A 15,858-nucleotide genomic window follows, 5' to 3' on the forward strand; every position below is an offset into this window, starting at 1 on the left:
GCTTAGTGTTTCTTCTTCTTCCTTTTCTTAGTTGCAAAATGGATTCGTTAAATTTATTGTTGTTTTGACAAATTGATGATTGGGGTTTGTTCTTGATGATATTGGAGGTTATGTTTCAAATTTGAGCTCATTTGGAGTAGATTTAGGTGTTAAATCGTATATTGAATTGTTAAAATTCGAAGAACAAATTTCTGTTTCTCGGCAATTTGCACTTCAGGCCTATTTGGCCTTAAGTGTATGAAAACGTTGGTTGCACTTCACACCTATTTGGCCTTAAGTACATCTGAAGTGCAATTTTTTTGCTTCACACGTATTGGCCTTAAGTGCATGAAATCATTAATTGCACTTCAGACCTATTTGGTCTTAAGTGCATCTGAAATGCAATTTTTCACTTCAGACTTTTTGGCCTTAAGTGCACGAAACCATTGGTTGCACTTCAAACCTATCTGGCTTTAAGTGTATCTGAAATGCATTTTTTTCACTTTAGGCTTCTTTGACCTTAAGTGCATGAAAATATTTATTGCACTTCAGACCTATTTGGCCTTAAGTGCATCTTAAGTGCAAGTTTTGCACTTTAAACTTAATTGGCCTTGAGTGCATTGCACTTCAGACTAATTTTTTTTTAACTTCAGAACTGATAAGTCTGAAGTTGATCATAAATTAGGGTGGCTTGGGAAATTTTTTGCTAAGTGGGTATAGCTTCAATTGTGACCCCAAAATCGGGTATAGATGCAAAAGCCCCAAATTGAATGATCCTTAATGCACCTCAGGGGGACTTGGGAAAGCCTAATTAGGATGGGCACATTGGGTGTTGGGAAATAGGAATGACCATTAAATTCAAGGTTAGTAATAAAAAAAACAAGCAGATTTAAGCAACGAAATAGGACAATTAACCTAAATAGTTGTCTTCCCGACCACTTATACAAAAAAAACGCACATGGATATATAGTATGTATAATATGTGTATAATTATGTATAATCAATATATAATCTATATATATCGGCTAGAAAAAATAAAAGTGAATTCGACTGACTATTCGTGTAAAGATCTCATTCATCAATCGGGCATGAGGAGATATTTACAATACTAATACTTTTCATCCACTGATTTACTCGTTAGCTTAGTTCTTTGATTTTCTTGGTCGCTTCTTTAGATGTCTTTACTAGTTTGCTACATTAATATTTAATAGTCTAATCACATCTCACTTAGTGTTAGACTTTAGTACCAAATAGCTAAGTTCTCATTAGTCAATTCAATTATCCTAATAGTAATCGCTTTCCTTGGGATTCCGACCTCCAAATCACGTTCAGAGGAATATATTTGTGTGAAATTTACATACCTTAAATTATAAGGTGGTCGAGTAATATCAATCCCTAACTATTCACGGCATTTCAGCCCATCACAACCTTGTTAATATAGAACAATAAATAAACTGTGATCAGTTAGTTGTCTACTGTAAATAAACTTACAAAATAATTTGTTGTTTCTAATGTGTATTGGAATTAAATTGGTTGGAATAGTAAATTCGACAAGATCTAAATTGGTTGGAGTTATCAGCTAATCATTTTAAGATTACAACACAATACATTAGGCACTGAAAAATTGAGGAAAAAATATGGTATATAAAGAGTTCCTTCACCTATCTCAGGAGCATCTGTGAGGATAGGGTATCAAAATCAGCAACTCTTCCATGTAAATTAGGGGCATGCTTAATTTGAACTCTTTCTCTTCTTTCTTGATTTAGTGGGCTTTTCTGCGCTGTCCTTGTTAAGCAAATGTTCATAGTCTTCAAGGCTAGCAAATGGGGATTTTCCGTCACGCTTGTCTGACTTCCTTTTCTTTTTTCTTTGATGTACAACATCATCTTCATCTGCCTTTTCTGCATCATTTTCGTCATCACTGCCCGAATTAATGTCAGCTCCATCATGTTCCAGAAGAGCATTCATCTCATCATCGCTGTTATCGCCAAGCAACTCGTCATCATCTTCATTAGCAACCTCGTCCAAATCACTGTAATCATATTCACCGTTAGCTTCCAAGGGAGTCCCACCGGACTCTAACATGCTGTCGATTTCCTCATTTTCACTCTCATCAGCAGCCTCTTCATCAATCTCATCTTCGACATCGCTATCATCCGCAGTCAAAAACTCCTCAGCAGCCTCATCCTCTGGTGTCTTCTTCTTTTTCTTCTTAGGTTTCTTCGAAGACTTCATCTTATTCACGTAGAATTTGTGGAAGACAAGATCCTCAGGGGGTACATCTGTTTCAGCCAAGGAGAGAATTTCTGACCCAATCAACTGCCCTTGCATGTCAAGCTGCAAGAAAAATAAGATAAATGTGATGAAACAAGAGATATTAAATAATCACGTCAAACTTACGTGCAAGCAATGATGGAGTAAATCAATTAACGCCTGAATCAAAGTGGTATTGGTAAATATTCTTTGTTATCTATAACAACTAACCTTCTTAGCCGGTTCAATCTGGGAGGCACCGTGCCAAGTGCTTTGTTTTGGTTTCTTTTCCATGAACTTGTCAAGGAAGGCATTCAGCGAAAGATCATTCAGGGGGTTACCATTATACACAATGGTTGCTCCTGAAAGAAGGGTTCTAGCCATGGTAGCAACTGATGGGTGCGCATGCAATGCCAGTACCATCAGCTCCCACCAGCTAACACGATCTGCATTGCTGTTTATTTGTACAAGTCAACAAAGAAAAATTACATTTTCTGTTTACTCAGAGAAGAAATTGATAAAATATTCTATTACTTGCAGTAGAGAGGTTCGCGTGCTGGCAACAAGAGTGCAATAATTAGGATATCCCCATTTACACAAGGTCAGATATACCAACTACCAATGACTTCGCATTTCTAAGGTGTATTCTACACATACTCCCTCCATTATATTTAATATGACACTTTCGTTTTTTATCCATTCCTCCCTTTCTAGATTTCTACATCTAGAAACTCTTTAATTTTAGTATATCTTTTTACCCTAAATGATGTCCTATTTTTTGGAACAACAGTGGTTTCTTGGCCAGCTTGCGAACCTAAATGAGAATCTCTTACAGGAATGACATGGCATGTTGTAGACCAAAAGACACAAAGGGTACTTTTGGTATGTTTCCAAACAAACACTGTCATATAAAAGGAAAAAGAGGAAGTAACAGAACTTATATTTTTATGGACAGTGTCTTTTTCATGTAAAAAAAAATTATCTACCTTTGGGAAGCCAGAAGCCAAAAAGGAATCATAGCCAATTCAAATGAAAGCAGCACGATAAGCAAGATAGAGTCTTTGATCTTTGCTCGTGACATTTCACAGGCTTAATAAATATTTAAGGCCAGAAAGAGGGCAATAACAGTACCTGAATGAAGGTTCTCTGTGTCGTGGATCATATCCTCCGGGCAATAAGTGCTTTTCATTTGAACCTTCAGGTAGAAGTTTGTTAAATCCGGAAAGCAATCTAGAATCCTTTGGTTCATCTAAACCACCTCTAGCAGGCGACACATTAGCTTGGAGTGAATCATCCTCGGACTCGGAAGTAGAACTACCATCTTCCTGCAGGGAATGATTGCGAATTTGCAAGTGGTTAGGTTTTTGAGCAACTTCACTTGCATTATCTGTTCGCTTTGGTGGATTGGGTCGATTTTCATCCTCTTCTGTAATATCTTCAAAATGCTCAAGATCTTCATCGGCAGACTCACTCTGAAGCATCATGTTCCTGCATGAAAAAGGTAAGACATTTCATGTTGCAAGAAAGATCCTTTAGCCATGTCATAAACTTCGTCAATGGCAACATACTATTCCTACAACCCTACCAGAGAGTTGGTCTTGACTTAAGGACCTCAGACAGAAGAAACAGACACCCACATGCGTATTGAGGCTGCTGCTGAATTGCAACCTGTTAATACCAGACACTCGATAGTAAGGTGTAAGAACAAAAACAAATTCTCAAGAGGGCAAAACTAGTATGTGGGTTTTTAAAATCAAATAAAATGGAAATTCAAGCACAGGACCAAAAGAGTACAGCTCCTTGATGGGAAAAAAATAAAAAATAAGAAAGAATATATTATACAGCTTTGAGTAACTTCTTTTTCCCTAAACTATGTTTGAATCAGCATGGTTCTTCAGTGAATTCGGAATAGCTATTTGACAGTCTATCACACAAATTTATATAAAACCAATGGAAGCCTAAACTTGATATACTTGCAGGAGAATACTTGACAAACATCTGCCTCAAATTAAATACACCTAGTGTACTTGCTCTTTCTATATTGCTAACATTGCAAGATTTCACATAATAACAAATTTACACCTTGAACAAACCTGCAACAATCGCTTTGAGAATGCAGCAACTCGCTTCACATTTACATCATTTTTCATAGCCCTTAGTAGCAGGCCAATAAACATTTCCTCCTGCAGATAAAACCAGAACATGCTCAGACATAATCAGGTAAAGATTAAGGTAGCAAGAAAAAAAAACAGCCATTTCACTTAGGTTAGATCCTAACTGAAGCGCAATTGGTCATCAATTGAATGAATACAGGTCATAATCAGCATTGCCAAGAAGTGATGCATTATGACAAAATTTAGTTCAAGACAACAAGAACTCTTCCATATGTTTTCCATTGTCAGCAGGAGGGGGTTGCAGCAGAAGTACAACTAAGGCTGGAAGTAGAAGAAATAATGTCTGAAGTTCCAGGTCTGATAAAACTTCTTTTAAGAAAGCAAATGGGAACTTTATCATGTAACCAGGTAAAAGTAGTAGCAAACTTCAGAAAGGAGGACGACCTAATTCCTCACAACTTAACCTTCTCAAGATCTGTGACAGAAACAGCAGCATGATGCAGCTACTAAATACAGGGAAGGCCAACTTTTACAGCTCACTTACTTTATACATCAATAATATTAGCTTCATAACCATATGGCATATGACATCCATATAAGTTGCTTTGGATATTCATTCCCTATGACTTCGATTTTCTGGTGTTGGGGCTTATTTCCTCTATAAATCGAAGCATGTGTGCTGCAATGACTACCTTTGTTCTTAACTATGAATGTTTATGGCTTTCTTCAGAGAACATTGCAAACAAAATATGGATGCTTCACCAGAACTTTAGTTCCTTTGACTCTTGGAATTTTCAGTTTTTCTAATCTCATTTACCTTCTCTGCTTGATATTGTTTTCAAAATGAAGGTATCTAAACCATGGCATTTTTGCAAAAGTTACCTAGTAATGACCAAGCATGTTACAGTTAGATATTTAAGTCTAAATTGTGGATAAACGTGATACTCGATGTAAGAGCTTCATCAATATGTCACCACTATGGTAGTCCACTATCCTACCATCAAAAGTTAGAGAAAAAATTTGAATAATGGGTCACCGGAACAAGAGCCATGCTATCCGTCAAGTTTTCAACAAAGAAACTAACATAACATAAAAGCAGGAAGTGAGAAAAGGGTTGTATCCAAGACTCTAATACAGATCTCAACAGCCAGCCATCAATTATTTGGTTTTCACTGCCCCCTTCATGCGCAAGAACCCATAATTCATACCAGCCTCAGCCAACAATGAAAAAAGCAAGAGGTTAGCTCAAGCAACTGCCTCCTCACTTTCTTGCAAATTCTGCAGGCCATAACATAGACGACTGTTTCTTAGCTTTCTCCGAAGTTGGGAATGGAAAAATGGATACCACCAAGATAACTATCATTTAATCTTCAAACTTGCTGAATCTAACTATCAACCTTGAAAAACCAATCCATAATCCTAATTATAATCATCAGTCACATCAAATCTCTAAGTACACTATATGCCTTTGATCCCATAAGATTGCAAATCAAGTGTGCATCTAAAGCTTACAACAGACAAGATCAGACACCAAAAATTACAAAAGAAAAGGAACTAGAAGCAAGAGCAGGACCACACAGATCTTGACCTCAGCAATGCCAATACAGAGGTTAATCTACCACTCTTTCTTTCCCTACCCACCCACCCCCACCCCCACCCAAAACCTAAACAACAGATGTTTTAATTGAAGACAGTTCATACTACTATCACCCTGCACTTTTTACAAAGACTTCCTAAAACAGAAAAGTAATTAAACAACGAACCTTCTTTTTTTGGTTCGAGAGGGGGAAGGGAATTCTTGCAGTGTATATGTTTGTCCTATCAAAAAAGCTTAAGCTGAACCAGAAAGCACAAGAATATAATTATGAAGGTTTCCACATACTTTGGAAGAATTCATTGCAGCTGGTAGCAGGAGCTTAGCATACAAGGCACGATAAAATCGATCACTAACAATGTGATTTTTTGCTGAGATCTTATCTAGGAGCATGAGAGCTTGAACTCCAACATTAAAGTTACTTGAATGAACCTGCACATTCCAAGCAAATTATAAAAATGATAAATCTATTCAACAACATCAGATACTTATCCAACAATCGAGCGAGCAGTCATCCACAAGAACTTCATGACCAATATCATAAATCAGAGCTTACCAGCTGAAACAAGATGGGTGTATGTGCCTGAATTAGATCATCAGCTTCATCACTTGAAACAAAAGGGAATGCTCTATTCACACCCTGCAAAGGAGAAAGTTGAGCAAATGGAGCAGATCACTATTTTTTCCAAACCAGCAGAAACGTGAAGCATAACAAGCACTAGTGCAAGAAGCTGCCAAGATTGAGCAAGCTCGAGGAATCATAAAGCGAAGTTGTTGGACATAGAACGTAAAAAAATGTGGTTGTATGTGGAAGAAGAAAAAGAAACGGGGAAAGGAAATTTTTTGAAAATGATATCTTTAAAATATAAAAACTGTCATATTATTTATTTTAAAAAATTATAATAGAACTATGAACTTTGAAAATGTATATATTTTGATTTCAGTTCAATCCATTTACTACTATTTTAATCCAAATAGATTATCTAATCTTAACACAAAATTGTAAATTCTGAAAGATTATATTTAAAGTCAATTTAATTAACCCTTTCAAAGTCTAGTTTAATTCTATTGTGCTGCTCTAAAATATCGAATTTCTAGATGTGTAGTTCCTAAACTGTAATTAAATGAAACTACTGGTAGAAAAAGAGTATTAAAGTAGGGTTGGAGAAAGGAGCAATATAAGGGTATTTGGGTCGTTTACACTACATGCACTCCATTCCAAATACATAAAATGGTATAGCAAGCTAATTATTAGAATGATTTGGTGCATCCCTACGTTCATTCAAGCATGTACCAAGCTCTAGAATGAATCCAGATTTGTGATCCCAACCACCCATTAGACTTCACTTCGGTGTACCAGATGGGTCATCACTAATATAATTGAACTCTTATAACCTTGAATATAAATGTACAAGCTTAGTTCCTTGCAACCATGTACCCTAGGACTCCGCGGAAAAAAAGTTTACTCTAGGGTTTCCCAAAAGGCTTGGCCTAGTGGTCAAAGTTATCAGTTATCTGCATAGGAGAAAGGTGGAAGGTAACCAGTGGATTACTCGTGGTACATACAAACTGGGCCGAGCACCACTGTTACAGTTGCGCTCATCTTTCAACAATAAACCTTGTTTTTTATCTTAAAAGAAAGAATCCAGTAAATTATGTGAATTACCAAACATCTGCATTGCTGACTAGAGACTAAATGAGCTACCTCAATGAAACAGTTCCTAGACAGATTTTTATATTTTAACCACCACAAACCATGCAAATCCAGAAACCAAGTCGACAAATGCAAATGCTCCTTTGAGAAATAGAAGTGTTACTCTTTGTGCAATCCAGAAGAATTAACAAAAAAGAAATAGAACTAGACTAGTCAACACAAACCGTAAGAAGTGCTGATAGTAAGCGTGAATCCATTTCAATATGAGATTCTGATGAATCTTTTTCTTTCTTCTCTTTCGAAGTGCCAGAAACCTCTTTATGTCCCTCGCTCTTTTTATTCATCATCCGTCCATCCCCTGCTTCAGATATTAAGACCTGAAATGTTGATTCAGGATAAAAGGAGGTAAAGAAAGATGTTGCATGAAGTTATGCAAAACACTTGATGAGCTTCAATCATAAAAATATGAAGCTCTCAGCTCTACTAAGACAAAAGAGCAAAGATGCATAGGACTAACTTATTGGACTATGACAGCTCTAGACCATACCTTAAATAGAGCAAAATATACATCTATCAAACGCTTTGCCACCTTTGGGCCATCCCCCCTGTGGCTTAAACGAACTTGGCTTAAAAAGTTAACCTGTTACAATTACAGATAAGTAGGACGTTAGGACTACATATTCTGCATCAGCAATATCTAGAGATGACGACTTTAAAACTACATATCTGCATCAGCATATTTAGAAATGTCGCTAACAGCAAATTGGAGCAATAAATAAATAGAACACGACTTGCCACCTGAGTTTATTGTTGTATAAACAGACTTATAAAGATATTCTGATCAAATGGTCAAGTCAGGAGATTAAAGCAAAAGTAAGTTTCAAAAATAGTGAAGTTCAGAAAAAGGACAAGGATCACATCAATGTGTTTACTGAAAACAAGCAAGCAGAAAAAAAGCTCCTACCTAAGAACAAACCACAATGACATTTAAAATTAGGGCCTATTGGTTTACAACAACAACAACAACAACCCAGTATGATCCCACTAGTGGGGTCTGGGGAGGGTAGCATGTACGCAGACCTTACCCCTACCCTGGGGTAGAGAGGCTGTTTCCGATAGACCCTCGGCTCCCTCCCTCCAAGAACTTCCCACCTTGCTCTTGGGGTGACTCGAACTCACAACCTCTTGATTGGAAGTGGAGGGTGCTCACCACTAGAGCAACCCACTCTTGTCTATTGGTTTGATTTATCTTAAGGAATCAGGTTTTACCGGTTCAATCAATTTCATTAATCACACACCAATTTTTGGAGCTATTACTTCGAGAAAAGGATTGTTTTAATCGGTTATGTTATAGTCACTTATATAGAGTAACAGTTCTCATAATCCAAACCAAACAGAAGAATTTGGATAGACACACTCCGTAGAATAAGATTTATCATATCACAAACAAAAAGAACTTGAAGAGGACAAAAGGTATTCGCAGTTGAAAACACAACCACGAAGTATCTAGTGTGACATGCAAAAAAGATAGCAATAAAGTTTCGACATACAGCATGATACTTGGCTCGCAATCCCAGATGAGGCCGGAAAAGAAAATTATCAACTTCGTCAATCACCACAGCCTGCACAATAAAACAAATAACACGTTAAACAACAAACTTTCATCAGAAAAAGTATCACAACAGAAATCATAACTGCACTTCAGTAATGCTAAAGCATGTGCTTCCTAACAGCTTGTCTATAGTCCAGCAGACTCTCTAAGACATTGATGTAATAGTACCTGCCACCAAACCATCGTGTATGCTTAAGAAATATAATCCTTATTTCAATAGGCAGTTCAAGGCATAATATTCTAAGAATGTAACCATTTTCAAAGAGCACATTATCCTGCTTGGTCTTATTCGAACATCACAACTAAGTTAGATTTCTATTTGCACCAACTTCTAACAATTTGATTTGTAACGGAATAACGACTACACCCATTTTACATGTGATAGATTATGCATGAACAACATCCTTCAGATGGGCTTTCAACAAGCACTCTTGAAATTAGCTTTTTCCTTTTGAGGGACACTCCTTGAAGCCAACTTGCAAATTTAGAGCTAACATCATCCGAAAGCTGTTTGCTTTATTTTTTTCTTTTGAATAATTAAGCTGTTTGCTTTATTTTTTTCTTTTGAATAATTAAGCTGTTTGCTTTTTTTTTTCTTTTGAATAATTAAGACGTTTGCTTTATTATCGTGGACCTCACAACATGAAGGATATACAGGCTAAAGATGTGATCAATATAGTAATGTCAAAGCCAACAAACAAACATTTATCAGTTTTAAAAAAAATATTGCATCACCTTTTTTTATCAGTACTTGCATGTCTAAGCACGTTCAACCAAATACTTCGTTTTACCTTCATATTTGAATGGTCAGCCAAAAGCTTTGATAGGTGATAATCAGCATTAGATGCAACCTTGTTTTTAGGATCTCCTAGCTGCAAGAAAGTGAAGAGGTATCAGCTGGAGCTCCACGGTCCCAGGAACTCTCAAGAACAAAGTAAATGGCACCAGAAGCAATGAGGTAAAACAGCACCTTGTTTACTAGGGCAGCAAGCAATCGACGCTCTTGTTCTGGTTTGCACTTAAGCAAAACATAAACTGTCTAGAAAACATAAATATAAAGATAAGTATTTCCCCACTTTTTTGGATAACATAAACTTAATCGAAGTCTTCCAACATATGGACACTCAGATAATATCAAACTACAGGAAACCCAATTGCAGTGCAGATGCAACACCAAAATCAACACATCAGACTGAAATACCGAGTGCAACTACTATAAAAGGAGCAAAATGAGTAACTTAAAAGCAAAATCTTGACAAGTAATGAAGCTATCCAAATTTTGTAGAAGCTTATTAACTCTATTTGGTTGAAGGTAGCGTCCTAATAAATTGGTATATTCAGAGAAAAAGATCGGTGTGATCCTCCAAATAGTTTGAAAGGTAATAATAAATTATGTGTAGGTTAGCAGTTGCTGAGTTTCACTCAATTGTGGTCTCGATTTGACATTTTGATGTCAAAAGTAAGATTTTCTCAAAAGTAAAGCATAAGCTACATTGTGATAATAAATTTGAACTTCCTAATGAGGTTAAATGAAAGGGGAGTTGCACATGGTCACCAGTGAGTACTGAAAATAAGCAGTTCAATTGGCTAGCGTAAAGAGCAAGAAGGAATAAAAGTTTCTCTCACGAGTCATTCTTTTCTCCTTTTCTAAGAGACAATTAGCTAAAAAACGTTGAAGAAGAATTTGCTTTGAGGAGAAACATAGATAGGCAACTATACAGATGTGCAATAAAACTGTCAATAACAACCTTTAATGCCTTGTCTTTGAGTATATCTAAGACATCTCTTGACGCTTCCTCAAGAGAAGCGATATACCGCTCATACCTGAAACAGAAAACCTTATTCAGCTAAGATCAACATTTTTTTTTTATATGGGAGAAAACCTTATTTAGTTGAAAATCAACACGGTAACAAAATAAACAAGGATATAATAAAGTGAATTATTGAAAAAAGTTTCTAACACGCTCTCTGAAATCATCAAATCAGGAACATTTAGAGTTCTATCAAATATATCCTAGTGCACAATGTCTATTCCCCACATTGATGCTATCATGACATTACAAGCACATGAGACCTATCAACCTAAAACTTATGGAGAATCATGGTCAACCTACCACCCACATCTATAATAACTCGTATACCTACAAACTACCAACCATGAATGCAGCAGATAGGAGTAAGCCTGCTCGATTACCAAAAGGAACAGATGAGTCCCACTTAGGTATCTAACCCTTTCTCTGATGCACTAAGATGAGGAGAGAACACTCAACAGCCATCAACCATGCAGGGCTATGGGTCAACTTGGGACACTCCCCCAAAAGTTGGCTCAAGTTTTAAAACAATGCTTCACATATACTACCATATTTGGAGCTCAAATAATGGAACCATGAAACACTTGCCGAAAAGTTTCGGCTTAAGTGTACCTTTGCTTCAAACATTCCTCCCAATACCAAAAGAGTAGAAGCGAGTAACCATCTTTATTATCCGGAATATGATCTATCGGCCGCTGAAAGAGTGTCTTCAGCTTACGATCAGGCAGCAGACTGGATAGAAGAAATTCTTCAAAGTCAAATAATGAACGAACTAAGCATAATAAGGACGATCAATATGGAAAGAAAAACAAAGTTTAGCGCACCTAGAAACAAACAGTTCTTTCAATGCTTCAACACCTGCCAAAGCATGGCGTTTACCAACTTTAGCTGTCACCATCCCTACATTGTCATTTTATCTTGATTAGAAGCAAGCTCTCGCGACAAACAAACCCAGCAGATAGAATCTTAATACTTCAGCCCCTCCAAGGTAGGAGAAAGGAACAGTTAAAAAGTTAATAATCTTGGATACAAACCAGATGAAAAACTAAGTAGGATAAATAAAGTCACAAGGCACGAGGGTAAAGTCTGCATACACCCTACCCTACCCTCCCTAGACCCCACCTATAGGATCACACTGGGTAAGTTGTTGTTTGTTGTTGTTGTACAAACCAGATGAAAAATTAAGTAGGATACATAAAGTAACAATAACAGAAAGTTATTAAAAAGAATCCCAACTTTTAGTATGTATAGCAGCAGGCGAATGAAAGTAAAGAATGGGTACATATGAATAGAAGGCAAATAAGGGCGATGGAGGAGAGGGGAGAGTTATATGTTTGACTTTGGTTGGTTTGGGGGAAGGGGGAGTTGATAGAAATAAATCTGAACCCCTTCTGCCAAACCAGACTAAGTAAAATAAAAAATAAAAAAAAACTGAACTAGAAAGGAAATTTCAAGTAGCTACAACTATGTAATTCAAAACTTTCGTATTATTTCTTTCCTCTTTCCTTAGGGACCAGTCAAGGAAAAGGAAGAAACTCTAACTAATCCTCCTTCCCTTTCAGTGATTCACCTCACATTATCAGTGAAAAGTCTAGACCTTTTCCTTTCGCATGCCACTACACCTAAAAGTAACCTCCTTGATTGAAATAACCATATCTTTCTAGACTCAAAATCTGACAAAATGAATTATTCTTACATTAAAAATGATTAGCTTCCATGAAATGTATTTTCCTGTTGAACACCCATGTTTAACTGTACATAAATAAAACCTCCACAATGACTCAATGAGTGCTGAAAATGATTATCTCTAACTGCAAAGTTCAGCTCTTTATCAGTCATTTGCCTCATTTTTGTCAAGATCTTACTCCTCTTACATTCTTCTTCTTCTTCGTGAGTTAAAGTTGGCAAATTCTTCATAAAATAAAAAGCAGAGGAAATAAACTGTTTTGACAAATGGACCTGAAAATTTATGTTTTTTACAGTATGTAATAGTAGTTATGATATATAACTATAGCATGAGTAGCCAAAAAAAAAACACAGGATGGATAACAAGCCATTGGTCCATCAATTCCCCAGAAGAATTTAGTTATAACCAGCAGAAAGTTCTAGAAGAATAAATACCTAAAAGAGCATCAAGTGATCTCAAATTGGCAGTTGGATTATCGCCAATCATAACAGAAAAAGCAGACACTTTATCAGCAGCAGTTCCTGACCTTAGCGTGGTAAGTACCATCTTAATATCTCCACTTTGTCCTCGTGACGACTCATAGTCCATTGCATACTGCGCCAATAACCTCTCCCCCAATTCCTTCTTCTTTTCCACTTTCTTTTTCCATTCCTCCAAATTCTTAATCTCAACATTTTTCTTCTCCCCAATAACTTTGTCTTCTAATTCTGCAGCATCAACGTACCATACCCCCGATGCGCTCGCTTTCACAAGTGGAAGCTTCGGCATGTTCTTGTATTTGCTGTGCGTTGTATTCCACAAATTATTGTCGATTTTTTCAGGTTCGGCTTTAGGCTGCGGCTTGGGAGTTTTTCCGAATTTATCGTTGTTGTTGGTTTTCTTTTTGTTGAACTTGTTTTCTTTTTCATGTTGAGAGTCTTTCTTGGTATTGGTATTTTTATCATCCGAAGGTGGCTGTTTGTGGGGTTTGATGCGGCCTTTTTTGCGGAAATCAGAGTCGTCGAAACCGGAAGACGGCGCGGAGGTGGCAAGACCGAGTGAAGAAGCGAAAGAAGCCACATCTGACTGCAGTGCTTCAATGTCTGTGGAACTTTTGGAATTTTTAGCCTTTGCCATTGCAAAGAGAAGAGAGTGGTGAAGTTGCAGGAGGGTTTGGAAAGGGTTTAGTAAAAGAGAAATATGAACCGGGCCAAAGTTATGAAACTCCTGCTTGTACTCTTCGCTTCTAAAGTTGCGCTAAGCAATTGGGTCTTCTATAACCGTTGTAGCCAAACAATTGGGTCTCCTTTAGCGTTTAAAAAGGTTGGTATTGGGCCATCTAAAAGCCCAGGTGGAGATTTAGAGGTAGGGTAAAAATCCGATCTACCTATTGAAAAATAGCTACAAATTCAAAAGTAATTAAAATTTAGTCACTTTTTCATTGAAAGATAAAATTTGAACAAAAAACAACTCTAAAAATCCAAAAGAATTCTAGCATAGTATAATTCTAATTTTTTACTATAATTCTACAATTCTAATTTTTTACATATGAGATTCCAGTATAATGTGTTGAATTTCATAATATGCTCGAACTTTATACGTAGGAACTCCAAAATCCAGCATATTATGCTGGAACTTTCCGTGTTTCAACTAAAATAGTGGCTATTTTTCAATTTCTTTTCAAACGCTAGCTATTTTTCAATTATCAACCTGAATACTAGCTAGCCCATGCTATTTTGCCTAATTTCGTCCGGTAATTGAAAAGTAACCACAATTCCTAATTGATTTAAATTTAGCCACTTTATAATAAGTTGGACAAACATCCCCTCAACTAAACATCAAAACTCTAGTTTCTTTTTCTCGCTTCTTCTTCACTCTAATATCCCCTTTAAAGCTCATATGAACCTTGTGAGAAAGGTAACAATGGATTTAAGATCTGTTCGAATACCTTATTTTGTGTGAATTTTTTTCTAAATGTATAAGAGTTGAAGACTGTATTTTTTGGAACTTAAGGTTCTCTATTCTCTTCTTCTTTTTTTTCAGTTTCATTATAAAAACATATTATGTTGTTAGTTTTTTTTTATGGAGTTTGAACTTGGAAAAATGATGAAGTACATGTAAAAATGCTGGTGTTAATGATGGAGTTCATGAAAAATGCTGGAGTTTATAAAAAAAATAATAGTATTCATTCAAAAGAATATTGGAGCTATGTTGAATTTAATGGAAAAAAAATCGGAGTTCATAAAATATTGCGAGAGTTAATGTTAAAGTTCATGAAAACGGATTGAAATTGATAAAAAGATGTTGGAGTTCACACACAAAAAAAAAAATGGAATCCATGAAAAATACTGGAGTTAATGTTGGAAGTTTATGAAAAATGCTGGAGTTGGAACTTCTAACAAATAAAATCCCAGTATAGCATAATGGATTTTGGAAAAGGCAGAAAAGATGAAAAACTGGAACTCTCCTCATTCCATGTTCCAACTCAACATAATATGCTGAACTTGTAGAAGCTTAAACTCCAGACTCCAGTATAATCTTGGAGTTCGAAATAACCAAAAATATGAAGAAGCGATCTTTGCCGCATTTATAAATTGGGGGTATTTTTTGTTCAAACATTATTTTCGCTTGAAAAGTGGCTATATTTTAGTTAGTTTTGAATTCTCGACTAATTTTCAATTATCGATTCAAAAAATGACTATTTTTTAATTTCTCATGTTTTTGAGAGGCAAACAAATTCTAATTTTGGGCTTGCACTTTGAAATACCATTATCTTAGGGAAACTACACATTTGAATGCTCGGTCAATTTTATATTTGCTAATCAATATACATTTATTATATTTCTATTATATTCTATTCTATTATATAGAAGAGAGAAGAGGAGGTCGACCAAGGGTATTATGGTCATTTCAAAAATATAAATGCATTGTTTGCTTGTACAGTAGGCTCAAAAGCTTCGTTGTGCCTGTGGGTTCCTAATGACAGGAAAAAACCAAAAGTAACGTTGCTTCTTTAAATGCACTACTTGACTACTGCTTACTACTTTTTCATTTGTTTAAAGTATATTACTTCTCAGTTCTCACTTTCACGGTTTAAAAAAATATTTTTTCAATAAGTATTTTTAACTAGAAAAATTATTTGTTAGATAATTTTAATAATTTAAACGTTCATTTG

General features: G+C 36.0%; 1 protein-coding gene across 1 annotated transcript; it reads right to left on the reverse strand.

Moving 5' to 3' along the window:
• Positions 1-1,429: 1,429 nt before the first annotated feature.
• Positions 1,430-13,974, reverse strand: LOC107765459 (protein SLOW WALKER 2). Its single transcript, XM_075251218.1, has 16 exons — positions 13,139-13,974; positions 11,842-11,917; positions 11,630-11,749; positions 10,955-11,030; positions 10,177-10,245; positions 9,998-10,078; positions 9,145-9,216; positions 8,142-8,234; positions 7,819-7,971; positions 6,497-6,580; positions 6,229-6,372; positions 4,326-4,415; positions 3,818-3,900; positions 3,364-3,720; positions 2,464-2,686; positions 1,430-2,316 (listed from the first exon to the last, which is right to left on the reverse strand). Exons 1-16 carry the CDS (start codon positions 13,818-13,820, stop codon positions 1,711-1,713), a joined length of 3,009 nt encoding a protein of 1,002 aa, XP_075107319.1. The 5' UTR covers positions 13,821-13,974; the 3' UTR covers positions 1,430-1,710.
• Positions 13,975-15,858: the final 1,884 nt, after the last annotated feature.

Source organism: Nicotiana tabacum, chromosome 4 (assembly GCF_000715075.1).
Source record: "Nicotiana tabacum cultivar K326 chromosome 4, ASM71507v2, whole genome shotgun sequence".
NCBI lineage: Eukaryota > Viridiplantae > Streptophyta > Magnoliopsida > Solanales > Solanaceae > Nicotiana > Nicotiana tabacum.

Excerpts from the sequence above, each read along its gene's own strand:
- LOC107765459 (XM_075251218.1), bottom strand. The coding sequence starts at position 13,820 with ATGGCAAAGGCTAAAAATTCCAAAAGTTCCACAGACATTGAAGCACTG. Across the intron at positions 10,079-10,176 it reads TTGCTGCCCTAGTAAACAAG|CTAGGAGATCCTAAAAACAA; the intron begins GTGCTGTTTTAC and ends ACTTTCTTGCAG. Across the intron at positions 8,235-9,144 it reads TGCGAGCCAAGTATCATGCT|GTTAACTTTTTAAGCCAAGT; the intron begins GTATGTCGAAAC and ends TAATTGTAACAG.